This window comes from Formica exsecta, unplaced genomic scaffold (assembly GCF_003651465.1).
Source record: "Formica exsecta isolate Colony F162 unplaced genomic scaffold, ASM365146v1 scaffold120, whole genome shotgun sequence".
In the NCBI taxonomy this organism is placed as follows: domain Eukaryota; kingdom Metazoa; phylum Arthropoda; class Insecta; order Hymenoptera; family Formicidae; genus Formica; species Formica exsecta.
In genome coordinates, this window is record NW_021848537.1 from 1,480,802 (window position 1) to 1,496,281 (window position 15,480).

At 33.1% G+C, this 15,480-nt stretch overlaps 3 protein-coding genes across 5 annotated transcripts; 1 reads left to right on the forward strand and 2 right to left on the reverse strand.

Annotated features, from left to right (window-relative positions):
* LOC115242680 (glutaryl-CoA dehydrogenase, mitochondrial) lies at positions 1–3,667 on the reverse strand. 2 transcript variants are annotated; one of them, XM_029819175.1, is made up of 9 exons: positions 3,552–3,667; positions 3,356–3,485; positions 3,209–3,241; positions 2,411–2,779; positions 1,963–2,092; positions 1,659–1,878; positions 800–1,029; positions 352–512; positions 1–253 (listed from the first exon to the last, which is right to left on the reverse strand). In XM_029819175.1, exons 2-9 carry the CDS (start codon positions 3,420–3,422, stop codon positions 192–194), a joined length of 1,272 nt encoding a protein of 423 aa, XP_029675035.1. In that variant the 5' UTR covers positions 3,423–3,485; positions 3,552–3,667; the 3' UTR covers positions 1–191. The 2 variants fall into 2 exon arrangements, with proteins under 2 accessions (XP_029675035.1, XP_029675024.1); XM_029819164.1 differs by having other exon boundaries at positions 3,356–3,586.
* A 1,272-nt stretch (positions 3,668–4,939) lies between these two features.
* Positions 4,940–9,349, reverse strand: LOC115242685 (caveolin-3-like). 2 transcript variants are annotated; one of them, XM_029819197.1, is made up of 4 exons: positions 9,226–9,349; positions 7,613–7,701; positions 5,770–5,949; positions 4,940–5,168 (listed from the first exon to the last, which is right to left on the reverse strand). In XM_029819197.1, the coding sequence occupies exons 2-4, from the start codon at positions 7,697–7,699 to the stop codon at positions 4,971–4,973; spliced, it is 465 nt and encodes a 154-aa protein (XP_029675057.1). In that variant the 5' UTR covers positions 7,700–7,701; positions 9,226–9,349; the 3' UTR covers positions 4,940–4,970. The 2 variants fall into 2 exon arrangements, with proteins under 2 accessions (XP_029675057.1, XP_029675049.1); XM_029819189.1 differs by lacking the exon at positions 9,226–9,349 and having other exon boundaries at positions 7,613–8,419.
* A 3,114-nt stretch (positions 9,350–12,463) lies between these two features.
* LOC115241979 (P17/29C-like protein DDB_G0287399) lies at positions 12,464–14,226 on the forward strand. Its single transcript, XM_029817979.1, has 5 exons — positions 12,464–12,475; positions 12,840–13,125; positions 13,246–13,488; positions 13,592–13,765; positions 14,039–14,226. Exons 1-5 carry the CDS (start codon positions 12,464–12,466, stop codon positions 14,221–14,223), a joined length of 900 nt encoding a protein of 299 aa, XP_029673839.1. The 3' UTR covers positions 14,224–14,226.
* The last annotated feature ends 1,254 nt before the right edge of the window (positions 14,227–15,480 follow it).

Below are 15,480 nucleotides of genomic sequence, written 5' to 3' on the forward strand. Positions count from 1 at the left end.
GTTATTTACAATATTAATACATATACATATATTAAAATGTAAAAAATATTATTATAGAGATAATTGGCAATTTTACAGAGATAAAAGTTGACAGTATATTATTTTAAACACGCATTTACAAAAATAAAAATTTTTGATACATAATATACATATCGTACAAAGACAGTCTTGACATCTGTTAAAAGAATTAATTAGAATGCAGCAATGCCGGTAATTGCTCTCCCCAGAATTAACGCGTGAATATCGTTTGTGCCTGTGAAAGAAAAAAAAGAATAGATTCGAATGACACGTCACCATCATTATTGATTGCATTAAATACCCGCGTTATTTTGACATAATCTTCTCGCGTACCTTCGTAGGTGTTTACGGTTTCCAGATTCATCACGTGTCTGATGACATGATACTCGTCCGAAATCCCATTTCCGCCGAGCATATCTCTCGCGGTTCGCGCAATCTCCAACGCTTTGCCAGCCGAGTTTCTCTTTATGACAGAAATCATTTCCGGAGCAGCTCTACGAAACACAGAATCATTTTTCGCGCGCGATTATTTTTCGCGCGTTGTATATTACATATTTATATATCTTTCTCTCTCAAAAAGAATATTATAAAATAATAATTTCACATTAATATACATATACTCGTTTAATTACATTATAAATATAATATTCTAATTGCCACTACCATATTGAATAATTGAAAATCCTTTTATTATATAGAATATTATTATCCTAAGACTAAATTCATATAAATTTTGCCTCTTTAAACTCTTTAAAGTCTATCCGATTTCAAGGAGTTTTACCTGTTCTCGTCCTTCAATCTACCAACTTGCAAGCAAGCTTGAAGACCAATCGCGATGTCACACATCATGTCAGACAATTTCTTTTGCACAAGTTGATTCGCTGCCAGAGGCTTGTTGAATTGTCGCCTCTCCAGAGTATAAGATCGAGCTATCTTGAAGCAAGTCTCCGCCGCACCCAACGCACCCCAAGCGATGCCGTATCGAGCATTGTTTAAACAACCGAATGGTCCCTAGTCGAGTCATTATTATGTTAGGTAAATATTTACATTTAAACAGTCAGATTCACACACACACACACACACACACACAAGATTTCCGACTGATATATAATACATTGTCAACGTTATGACACACTCTGAGTAATTTTTAAACGATTTTAACCCGTCGCTAAAATTGTTTATTGTAAAAAATTATTAATAGATAAAAGTTTTATTGTTTTCCAGCAATATTTTTGATAAATAAAAATTGATAAAAATACGAGATCTATAATGGTAGGATCTCACATAGATTTTTGCAACTATCCACGCAAAACTTGAGAATATTTATCATCCCATGTTACCTAGATTTTATAGCGCAAAAAAAATTCTCATAATTATATAGTTTCGATCACGTATATCAGTCTGAAATTTTTTAAGTTTGACATATTGTATGAAGGTGCACATATTTACTAAATATTCTAATCCCTTTACATTTTAGCCATATATATTCTATATATTTTTTTTACCGTTATTTAGATATTTTAGCCACTAATGATGACAATTAACGAATTATAAAATAAATAATTAATTGAAATAAATAACAACAAAAAAATATTAATATGCATATAAATCCCTAGTTTGCTAAAAAATATTTGACGTACTTTAAGTCCTTGAACATTCAGCATATTTTCCTCGGGTACAATTACATTGTCCATCAGGATCATTCCAGTGATGGACGTTCTTAGAGAAAACTTCCCTTGAATTTTTGGGGTAGATAATCGATCTCCCGCGGTCTCTCTATCAACAATAAATCCGCGAATCTGATTGTCGTCGCATTTCGCCCATATTATTAATATATCAGCGATGGGCGCGTTCGTAATCCTAAATTAAATATTGTCAGATTCTTCTGATTGCAAGAGAGTTTTTAAGCGAGCATGTAGATAGAAAGTATTTTCTAAAACCAACCATGTTTTGCTGCCGTTAAGTTTGTAAATTTTTTTATCGGAATCGTAAGTCGCCCTGGTTTCCATGGATGCTACGTCGCTACCATGATTAGGTTCCGTCAAACCGAAACAGCCGATTATTTCGCCGGAAACTAAAATATATCTTAAAAATTATCACCCATATTTCCGACGAAAATTATTATGTATTTAATTAATTTTTTAAAGAAAAATGAAATTTTATTAATTAATTTTAATATACATATAGTCTTTAAGTGTTAAATTTAATTATATTGATCAATTTAATTATATTTAATTATATTATTGATCAATTAATTTAATTCAGTAAGTTATAATTTTTTTTTATTTCTATGTCTCGTTTTTCATTTTGGAAATGATACTTACTATTGTCCCAAAGTGTAGAAATTAAATTCTATAAATATAATTTTATTTAAAAAACCATTTGCACATACCCAGTTTAGGCAAAAATCGCTCCTTCTGAGAATCGCTGCCGTACATATAAATAGCACCGCTCGCGAGAGAGGACTGTACCGATAACGCGGATCGATACCCGCTATCGACGCTCTCGATCTCCTTGGCGAGGAGCCCGTATGCCACCGAGGATACCCCGGCAGCACCGTAACCCTTCATGGTGCAGCCCAACACCCCTAGCTGGCCCATCTCCCTTATAATCTCCCGGTCAAACTGCTCCCTGCGATTGGCATCGATTACGCGAGGCAACAAACGCTCCTGACAGTAAGAACGAAACTGATCCCTCATCAGGATCTCATCCTGCGTCAACTGTGACTCCAGACCAAACGGATCCTCCCAATTAAAAATGGCTGGGAGATACAATTTTTTTTTTTCAATGAAAATAAATTAAAAAGTTAATTAAAAAAAAATTACAAGTTAACTTAAAAATAATTAATTTATATAACAAAATAATTTAAATTCCACAATTAAAAATTTCAATAAACATATGTTGTAAAATCATAATAATGTAATAATACAGTGTGTATTATAATAAGTTGTTGGAATATTTTATCAGTTATCAGTAAAGATGAGATAGCAAAATCGACTGAGCCAAACAAGCTACCGGCCGAGAAGTGCCTTTATTGTGCTGCTCTCTATATTTTATCACTGCTATAGGCCATCAGTACAAATCACATCTCACGATTAACAAAAGCTATATTTGTGTGTGCACTTCTTTTATATCTACCTTTACATTTAAAAAATATATAAATTAATCTAAAATAAATTATATAACTTACGTTTTCCTTGAAGTGACGCAGAAACAGAGATCTCTGATCAGGATTTAAGGACAATGTAACGAGTAAATACTTGATCACATGTGATTTAATTAACAAACCAATTTAATTAGCTAATTAGCTAATCTTCGATAAATTTCCAAAGGATACGCCTTGTGGGAGTAACATGACACAAATGTCCAACTCTCCATAATAATCTGTGTATATTACTCGCCATGTTGAACAACGACTGATAAAACACTGATTTGTTGATCTCAAAAAGTCGCCTTATCAGATATGTCTAAAGACGTATTCGCAACGAGCGATTAAAAAAATTGACAAGTATTTTATAAATATTTCAACATACGCTTTAAATATTCATTGGACGTTTTAGGTAAACATCGCTTAACTACTCGGCAGTCGACAATGTGTCAGCTGTTGCTGAAAGCGTTATGAGCGTGACATTTTACGTAGTAATTGACTGAGCTTCTGATTGGCTTGCTCGAAACTTGGAGGCAAGTTTGAACGGCTGTTAATTCGCATTTTTTATTACATATAATTTTTACCAAAAGTTTATTTTAGCAGATGTTTGAATTTTAACGATTTTTAAGATTAAAGTCCAAACTACAAATTTTCATAATTCAAAATTGCAAAGTGCTTTGTGTAGGTTCTATGTTTTATTTCCAAAAGTTTTCTTGCAGAAAATTTATATACAAAAACTTTCTATATATATCGATACCTATAATAAATAAAATTCATGAAGAATAATAATTCAAATGATAATAATGACAAGTTTATCATAAAAATATTATAGTGAAAGTATATATAAATTTGTGTTGTATCGCTTCAATTAAATTGCACTAATATTAATTACACAATAATTTAAGTGGACGGATTTTGTTTCAGTCTAACTTTTTTCTGCTTTTAACGTAATAATACATGTACTTTATCATATATATATTTATATATATCATTATTATTAATTTTATATATAATTCTTTGCATGTATCTTCTTGTTGATAATTTATATCACACTGAAGTTAATTAGAATTTTCGGTTGACTTTTCGGAACGGATTCTCGCATTTTCAGATTACTTCTCTATTAAATAATTATTCGTATCCAATAATAATATATATAACAAGGCACATTTTAGACTCAAGAAATCTCACCAAAGATAGACAAGAAAAAAATTGGCGCGTAGTAAAATATTACCTAGTTTGCCCCACGAACTTCTCAACTCTCGATCTGCAACTACCCTGACGTGCCAGGGTTAAAATTATTATACTCTTGCAAGGTCAAAGCGCACACCCAAGGGAGACCTTTATACTTACTAATACAATATACTTAACACAGTAGAGTTCTTGCCGCATACAATTATTATATATAATTCAACGGAATTCCTTGGCGCTATTGTTGCACGAGTCAAGTATAGACTATAAAAATAAATCTCCCCAATTATGTGCGATATGGATTCGACGTTATCATTAATATTCTGACATACATTAAAATTTAATATATAAATTATCATTTTTTTTTTTTTTTAATTACAACTCTGTATTCGTATCGTGTCGTAAGTATCTTTATCTAGAATCTAGAATCAGATATCTCCTCTCTCGCGAAAGAGAAAGAGAGAGAATATACATAACTCTCTACCTAGATACATACTATAATACTATTAATGATTCGCGTCACTGACATTCGCTGGTATTCGTGTCACGTGTTCGAAAAGATGCGAAATTCTGATAACGATACATAAATTTCATCCGCCGCTGCGGGATCATCGATTTATACAACCAACAGGTCTTCCTTCTGGTAAGGACCGTCCGGCAGTCTTTGATTGAATACGCGGATATTGTGGCAGAGGTAACCCATCGACTCCATGACAGGACGGACGATAGCATGTGTCACCGCCGCCAAGAAATTTCGCATCGCCGCGCACGTAATTTTCCACACGCGCAGACACGGCGCGACGCACCATATATGCTGCAAGGAACAATCAAGGTAAAAGAATGCAGAAGAAAATTATCCGATAATAGATAAGCGGGTATGAAAATCTAAACGCGATTGTTGGGACGTATTTGTAATAATTATAAATTAGACAATTTTCTTCTATATTCTGTTTTAAGATAATAAATAGGCATAACGGTATAAAAAAGAAAAAAAAAGTGATGAATATTATAGATGACATTATTATAGAAATTATTATAAATTGAAAATAAATATAAAAATTAAACAGTTATTTAAATAAAAAATATTTCATTTTTTAAAGTCATTATAAAAAAAATTTGAGATATTAAAAATTTATTTATTCTACGGATATATTTATATAAAATAGATAATATTAAATGCAATATAGATATGATATAATCATTTATACTAAATAAATATTAAATACAAAGTATAAATGTTGCAACCTCGAAATTAATTTTGCAAACTCGATCCAATCTTTTGTCCTAGCAAAGCTCGAAACATATTCTATGCACGATAATTAAAGATATATCGCGATACACGTGTAGGATATTTGATATCGATCGACTCAAAGAAAACGGGCGCACGCGACTCGCAGGAGGTTATCGACTCTCACCTGAAATGCTAAGCAGGCGAACGTGAAGCCCAAACAGAGAGCGAGTATAGGCGCCACGAGAACGGAGAGGAGCACGTAACAACATCCTCTGGAGAGTCGGAAACAATGTCCGCTAAGACGCCAGGCGCACTCGGGACTACGGATCCCTTCCGGTTCGCCGATCACATCGTCCCACATTACCTGCGTACGCGATATGTAAATCGCGTAATTGCGTAATATCGATTAATCACGTCGCGTTAAATATTAAACCGTACACACAGAAAAATACATAATATATACAAGTAAATATTACTTGTTTCAAGTATTTCATAAGTTCATCATAAGCATCAAATTTATTCAAAATATATTCTGAATCTTAATAAATTTAATATTTCAATCAAGAATATTAAATTATATAATTGAAAGAAATACATTAAATTTTTCTGATCTAATAAATTTTCTTACATTAAATTAACCATATCTGACTTTTCTTCGATATAATTTTATAATATTCTTCAAAAGAAAATATTTACTTTTTTGAGTACATGATAATGAGTATTTCTAAAATTTGTGACAAGTCTATTTTAAGACTATTATTAAGAAAATATTCTTTGTTAAAGATAACTCTTACTTAAAAGAAGTAAAGTAAACTGAGTAATCATTTTACTTATCAATAGAATAATATTTTTCTGTGTGTATACATATGATATTAAATAATACAATATTAAACCGTACGCGCGAATTTGACGGGAGCAAACAATCATACGGCCAAGAGAATATAAATAGACGTCATTACTTCGTCGCAAAGTAAAGCTGTGAGTAAAAAAGTAGCATGACTCAATCTAAGGCCCCATTAATCTACGTCGGCGACCATCGATCTTCAATTACTACTTTTCGAGAAAATGTGGGTTACGGCTTTTAATACTTTCTCACCCTCAATGTCAACGTATCTGATAATTTAAAAATGTAAAAGAGTTCGCGTATTATTTCGCTTTCTCTGTGCATTCGAAATAATAAGGAATCCATTAGCGACAACTCGCATGATACTAATTACAAATTTAACGATTAAAATTATACAGGGTATCTACTCAAATCTTGTAAAAAAAATTCCCTGAAAATTCCCTGATCTTCCAGATATTTTTCTTCAAAATTTTAGGTAAAGACAATATTTTAAAAATTATTTTTTGGTGCTATTTCTTAAAATAAGTTTTTTTTATTGTACTCGTTTTCTAATGCTTTTCATTTACACGAAGAAAAAACACAAAGCTATTTAAGTTTCAAGTACTAAATTTACAAATGTATTAAAAAAAAAAAAATTGAATAACTCTCGTTAAAATAAAATTTTTTAACTTACATAACATTTTCATTTTTTATTACTAAAAATTAAAATAAAAAATATATATTGCATATTCAATATTTATGCTGACAGTATAAGAATAAAATTATCAAAGAGAATTTTTTAAAAAATTGTTCAGGTCCCAATAAAATTCCATGAGAATTCCCTGATTTCTCCAGGTACAAAAAAATTGCCTGCAAATTCCAGATTTTCTATGATTTTCCAGGGAGTAGACACCCTGTTATGTAATAAAGATGACATTTCATCATAGAATTTATAATTGCATCATCGCTTAAATTACATAGTACACTTTTAATTCGCAATGCACAGATTGCACTCTCTGATGCGTGTTTTATAGAAAAAAAGAAGGAAAGCTTCGAATTTAAAAAATACTCACCGTTCACTTTCGTTGATTGGTCGAGAAAAAATATATAAATTATATCACCGTATTTCTTCATCACCGCAATTAAATATTTTATAATAAACACGAGAATCACATACACCTTCCGGAGAAAGCGACACCCTTACCTGAAGATGCTGATTCAAACTATTGGGATCCCGGTCCTCGAGCTCGGCGGCGCTCTCGCCCCCCGCGGAGGACTCCGGCTTCTCCATCCCTGGAATACGGATAGCCGGACATTTGGGCACGCTGCAGCGGAAGCTGTTCCTGAATCTCGCCAGCATAGTTCCCGAGAACTCTGCTATGTATATGTATATAGTCCGCTCCTTTTTTTTTTTTTTCACTCGCACCGAAAGAGAGAAGGGACTTCACGAGCCGCGACGCGCGGCGGCCTCTCCTGCCTCCTGGCGCGGCACCATCGCGAAAATGACGGCTGTCGCGGAGGATGTACTATCGCGACTGGTACACGTATCCATAAGCCATCGATTATTCCCGTTAAATAATAAATCGCGCGTTACCACGGCTGACTGCAGCACGGCAGAATCGCCCTTGTCGAGAGAGAAAAAAAAAAAAAGAGGAAGAGGGGGAGGAGAGCGGGCGATCAGGAATGTGCGCGACCGCGGATTCCAAATGCCATGGAAAACTCGAGGGGCGATATATTTACGATTGCGATATCCCTTTCCGTAATCGCGTAATATCGATTCAAGATGCTACCGGACTATGCTTTATTCTCCTCGCCTTGACTTTAAACTGTTGCACCCGGCCGGATTCTATAGCGAAACTATGTTGCGAGGTCACGGATTATTATTTTTTTCTACGAACCAACGACGTCAAGACATCGTCCTTTGTGAGGATGACGCGTCAGTGTGTGTGTCATAAATTAGATAAATTAAAATATCGACTACGCAAGAATGCCATATTTAATTCTTTATAAAGTAAAACTGTAAGAAAGAGAAAAAGAAACGAGCTATTTTTCATATCTTTTCTCTCTTCAAAACAAAACAAAAAACTATATATTACGAAGATAAATATGTGCAGTAAAATTTATTACTTAATTAAATTAGTAAAATTTAATATAAATAAATTTATTAAAATTTATACACTTTCCTAGGCTAAAAAGTCACATTAGAAGCAGAGAGGTTTCGGAGAAGAAGAAATCGACTTGGAATGAAAAAAATTACGCGACGTGGCAGACTTTGTCCTACTTCTTGCAGAAAAATGTAGATCGTATCTACTCCCATAAACGCTTCACGCTTTACGACGTATCGCGCGATTATCGACTCGCGAAAAGTTTCGTCTATCGAGGTCCGATCGTATATTCCCTTTTTTTTTTCCTATCGCGCGTTAGCTAACGCAAAACTTCCCCGTAACTATCGTATACGATTAATAATATATGCTTCTATTATACGACGCACTACTATGCGTCCAACAAAGACTCAAAGTGGAGCTCGGCCGATCGAATTACCCTCCTTACGTCATTAATTATTCCCACAATTCTATCCCATATGCTGCGTTCTTAATCACAGTCGTCGCATTACGATAGGAAAACATTACGAGCATTCGGAATCGAGGCGGACACTTTGTCTTCCCCTCTCCCTCTCCTTTCCCCCTCCCCGTGCTCTTTTTCCAAAGATAATTTATTAAGATAAATGACAATAGAAGAATCTCTCTTTTGGATCCTCTAAAAATTCCTCAAGATCGAAAAGACACGCTCGCGATCGTTTCCGAGAATGATACTCACTCGGCTCGCCGTTCGCCACCCTGGAGCCCCTTATTTTGCCGGTTGGTCGCGAAATACTGGAAGCGAGATCCTTATTTCCCGATTAGTGGCACGCGCGTCGCCCTCACTTTACGAGAGTAGAGTAGTATTCGTAGTACTCGGACGCTATACTTGAGCGCTATAAGCAGGTGAAGAATAATCCGAGGAGTATTCTAAGAGAAGTGGACAGCGGTCAACGCGGCTGCGCACTCGAGGGTTTCAACCCCTTTGCGGTCTCCCGCAATCTCTCGATACATCGGGGTACAACCACCCCGGAAAACGAAAGTGAATGGCTCGCAGGAGCGACGCAATCCCGATGAGAAATAAAATTAAATAGTCTCATTAAATAGTAATACGATATAAAATGCAGCTAATTACAATATCAAAGAGACAAACCATTAAAAAAAAAAAGTCAAACTTTCTGCATAAAAAAAAACTAATTAAATTAAATATAATTAAAGACTGTTAAATACTTTTAAACGAGGATTTTATATCGAATTCAATTTCTCTTATAAATGTGACAAAGAAAAAAGTTAATTAGAAATAAATAAATAAAAATTATAATTTAATTCTTTAAGTATCGATTGTACATAAGTTTCTTTTTAATTTATATCGCCCATATTATTCAATATTAATGTAGATGATAATTAACATGACAATACTAATTTGTTATTGTCATTGTCTATATATAATATACATTTCATTATCACACATAAGATACATTATTTCCTCTTTTAAGCAACAGATGGAGTCTGAAGTATATACACTGTGATACACAAAGCAACTTTACCAACGGGTCATGTAAGATCAATTAACAAGTTTATAGAAAATAGTTTATAAAAATTTCTATTTTTTATGGTAATTTGACAATTATTTAATGATTTTTATTAATCGCAATCTGTGCATTATTATCACATTTCTATCATTCTTTTATTTTCGTCATAATAATTCACGTAATTTTGTATAAAAAATTAACAGAGAGAAAGTTAAAAATAAAATCTGTAATTTGCATTTTATATCAGAAATCTTTTTTTCTGATATAATCGGTTCGAGAAGATGATTCTCTGTTTCTCTTTTTTAATATATTAAATTGTTAAATTGTTTCATTACAATAGAAATGATCAGAGAAACTAAATTACTATGATAGAGATATCTTTGATAAAAATGCGTCTCGCCGCTCTCGTCGATTCTGACAGGGACCATCGAACAAACGCCGAACAAAGCGGGACGATGGTCCACCATGTGGATGATGGGACAGATCTGGGAGAAGGGGGGCGCATGAATGGAAGTTGACGTGTAGAGTATTATAATGGACATTCCGGTACACGCGACGGCTTAAATCAGAATCTGCAAATCCGAGAGTTGCATAAGCACGACAGTCACGACAGACGACGTCCCGTCACGATCTATAACGGACCGTACTTTTACCGCTCGTAGGTGGAAAAACGCTGTACAATCACCTCGTCTCCGTGATTTTGTGTCCGAGAATCGCGGAGAGCAAACTCACATCCCTCGCGCGTAATTTGCTTCCAATTTACAACTCTGTTTGATCCATCGCATGATTAGCATTGCCAACGAAATTTCATTGCAGACAATTTTTTCTAAAAATTATCTTTATCCAAATATCTTTCCGATTAACTTTTATGACACATTACATTGAAATTTATGAAAAAATTCCAATTTTATTAAATTTTATTAATTCAATCAACATTTTAAGCAAATACAATTTTTTCTTATATAAATGGACAGGTTTTTATAAAATAAATATTTTCGTAAACAATGCATCTGTTTTAAATTAAGAATAATTATATACCGTTTCGTTCAGACGTTGCGACGGTGCTAAATTTCGAGGGCGTGTTTCCGGTCCCTAATGCTTATATATAAATAGAATTCTAGAAATAGAAGAATTAAAGACATCACACTTATGCCTTTCCCTCCTCATTTCCTTTTCTGGGAGATCGTGAAAAATCCCCATTTTCTTACGTCATCCCCGTAGCCGCTGAGTCACGCTGTTCTGTCACACCCCATAGAGAATCGTAAACATTCATCACCCTCGCTCATAGCTATCGAATAAAATTGTATTTCCCGAATAGCTTTTCAAACGTCAACGTATATAAAATATGGTCGAAAAACGTTCTTATATAATCATAGCTAATTTTTAATATACATGATATTTAAAAATACATCTAGATCTAATTTTTGTGTAAGATATATTAAGATTATATAAAGAAAATTAAAATTAATCGATTCTGCGGAAGAAAATAATTTTTTAAAATTGAGACGAAAATTGCAACGCCAAGTAAATTTTAAACAATTCAAAATGAACAATTTTTCGATACAAAAGAATTATTTTTAAGAATAAAAATTACTATTATTATCTTCTCTATAAAAAACTGTCAAAATTTAAACTTTTTCTACGTCATGTCTTGGATTATCAGATACCTCGTGCATAGTTTAAACACGGCGCCAACGCAACAAAATGTAGATCTATTTAGTTTCGCGGTACGGCCGGCCTCGCCGAGCGTGTCAATATGTAATTCCTCCGGTTATGAAACGAAAATTTACGAGCACAAGGCCGCCCTGTGCCATTATCATAAGCGAAGAAATTAACGTAATCGCAGTCACGACGGCCCTTTCAATTCAACTACTCAATAGCGGCGGCGGCGGCGTCGACGCAAACGAGATATATAAAACGTGTAATTCAAGATTTCCCATGGATCGATTCTCGTGCCTGCGATCAGATCTGAATTGCGTCAATGCGCGCGCGTTGCATAATGATCTGTGTAATATGGCATAACATAGTGCAACACGCCCGCACGTTGCATTCGCAATCTCGCAAACGATATTTCTATTTTGCACGGAAATCGATGTATCGCGATATTATCGATGTATTGTGTATTATTATACTTTTATAGCTCTTTTTATCGATACTCATGCTTTATCAAGGAAAACACTTTTGTCATATATATATATATATAAGATATTAGATATATAAGTACAGCATGTGTGTATATATCTCAGTAAAAATATTTATACCGAAAGGTTACGACACCAAACACTGTGTAAGAAACAAAGAATTCGAACTATAGTGTGATCAAAAATTATTGTGTCAGTTGTCGTCTTCGTGCCTCTTTAGAACGTTTGATTTCTTACTAATAATTTTATTTAAGTGTGATAAAATTTATTTGTATGTAATAGATCTCTATTATTTATGGAACAAATGCAAAGCACGGTAAATCGCAGACGAACTATAAAATTTGTGTTAAATTAATAAATTAAAATTCATCTCGATTTATGAAAAAAATATCAAGTAACAAACGTGTTATCCAGTCGACAAATAATAATAATCAACTTCACATTTTATCAATTTATGCAACTCTTCGATGAGACAACACATAATAAGCAATATAAAGAAGTTGGAATCATTTGTGATATTTTATACGTAGCATAGAAAGTTGATCGAATCTTCATCAAATTTATCCGACATTTAATTGCAATACATCATGAGAATATATTTTTTTTTTTTCAGGGTAATGTCATCAGGAAATAATTCAGGAGCGCATCCAAATTATCGTGATTGGTGAAAATCCTCTAAGACACTCGTCTCGTCGGAATTGAGCTCGTCGGAATCTATCACATCCTCGTCGGAACTAAGCTCATCTGCATCTCTTACTACTTGCAGTTGCGAGGACGGGGGCTGCACGGACTGCGATTATTCATTGTTTAGAAACAAGAAAGAAAGAAAGAGAGACGAAATTAGATTTATGAAAAGTAGAAAAAAATTATCGAAAAGAAGGAATCCGTTCAAAATGTCTTCGAAAAATTTAAAAAAGCTCGAGAGCAAAAGGAATTCGAAGAAGGAAGCGCTAAAAGTTCTCGAAAGTGCGTTACAAAATTCATATTGTAAATCTAAATATATCAATCTAAATTTTAATTATAATAATCGTATATTAACTCTTATTTGATATATAACTCGATATTAATTTGTCACATTTCTTTTAGGAAACAAAGAGCTTTTGAAAGACATCTACTTATCTGATTCTTCCGATGATTCCGACTGCAATTGTTATTATACGCGCTGCAACTGCAAACGATACAGCAGCAAGAACAAACAGAAATATTCGAAAAATAAACGCGACAAGAGAATGTCCTCGAAATGTCTAGGAAAATTTACGAAAACTGCGACAACTTGCGAATCACTTAAGTGTGCAAAAAGGAAGAAAAGCGGAACGAAATCTTCTGGAAGTACGTTACTAATTCGTATTGTGCATCGGATTAATAAAAATGTGGATACTCACATTATTTCCGTATTAACGAATTTTTCTTTTACATAAATCTGTTTTTACAGAAGCCAAGACTAGCTTGTTCAATTCTCACAGTTGTAATTGCAATTCGCGCGATCGAAATCGTGTAACGAAGTGCGCAGGATCCTCAAGGAGTTCGAAAGTGTCAAAAAAGTTTACGAGAAATGCGAAAAATAATAAGAAAGTTTCAAGGAAGCGCACGACAGGATGTTCTGAAAGTACGTTGAAAATCTATATAACTCTAACTATCGTAATCGAAAATATACGATGTTTAAACTAATTCTATGTTATATTTTTATTTGATATATTCTTACTATGTTTATACTTTTTATATCATTATGCTATTTTCACGTGAAATTTTAGATTATTTGTGTATTTTACTCTTTAAAACTAAACTAGACAAACTTCAACTATTCCAAGACTAATTAATTAATTGTTTTATACTAATTTTACATTGGTTCTTTGCATAAATTCTTATTTTATGTTCTAAGGATATTCATCGTCGTTCTCAAGCGAGGATTCTGAAGATGAGTCGTCCTCAAGCGAGGATTCTGAAGATGAATCGTCCTCGTTCACAAGCGATGATTCTGAATATGAGTCTTTTAGTAGTAATAAAGATTCCCGTGATCATTGCTGCGGAAAAATGCGTCAATCACGTCGTAAAATGAAATGTTAACTACATAAATTAACTGTCAAAAATATTTTACTTACTATTATTCAAATATAATATATGTATAATTATTTATTGTGTTGTACGTTATAAGAAATATTTTTTGCACGCATAGACAAAAATTGTGATAAAATATGATGATTATTTATTGTAATATTAATTAATATTTGTTGCGCTTAAAAGGATCTGTTTTTGTACACAACGCACAACAAATAGTAATTAATAAAAAAATTATGCATTTTAATGTAATAAACGATAAATTGTTTTTATTGGTCCTTCCACGAAGAATGTAAAAATATGTGAATAATAAAAAAAACCTTATATTATCCGATGAAAAAATCATCATATTTAAACATAAGCTAGATTTCAATTATATGTAATAGAATTTAACGACGAGATTAAAACTATGAATATTTTAAAATTAATATTTTATTTTAATTATAAAAGCATTTTTCTTCTCTCCTCGAGAAAATTCTCTTTTCATAGAAATTATGATAGCTTCAGATATACATATAAGATGGAGATTGTCAAATCGGAATTAATCGGAACGGAATCGTTGTGAGAAATGAAATTATAGATTGACCCCTGTACGCCTGTGGAGGTACACATTTCATTGAAACAACAAGCGCAACTGGAATGCGATTACGTAATGCAGATAAAATCGAAACAAGAGATTACTTCACGGCTGGGACTGAGAGGGAAAAACAGGACTGAAATCTCGCGCAATGATATGTAAATATACATATATTCAGATAAGATTGTCTATACGTCGCATGTAACGGTGTTCGCATACGCGCATTCTGCGCACGCGTTATATATATGTATGTATGTGTGTATAGATAGGAACGCTATTATCGCGCGAATAATAAGATATAAGCGATACAACACACTCGCGTCGATCTATTTCAGCTCACGGAAATAATATTTTATCATTGCAAAAAAATATACCCTTTAAAATTATTAATGAAGATAAAAACAGTAAAAAAGCTTATCAATGAAAATTTCGATAAAAATATATCTCGCTTGGTTCTTCCTCTCTATAATAATTAAGTGAAAATTATTGAAACATTATAATAGCATTATTTCTTTCTATTGTTGAGAAAAACGTAAAGATTCGACAATTATTTATTGACAGAAACGTTAAATAAAAGTAAGAATGTTTAAAAGCATCGAAAGACGGATTTATCGCAAGAATTATCGCGCGAGAGTATTATTATATACCGCTTACAGTACTAAAAAGTTGGAGGAAAGACGAGAATAATG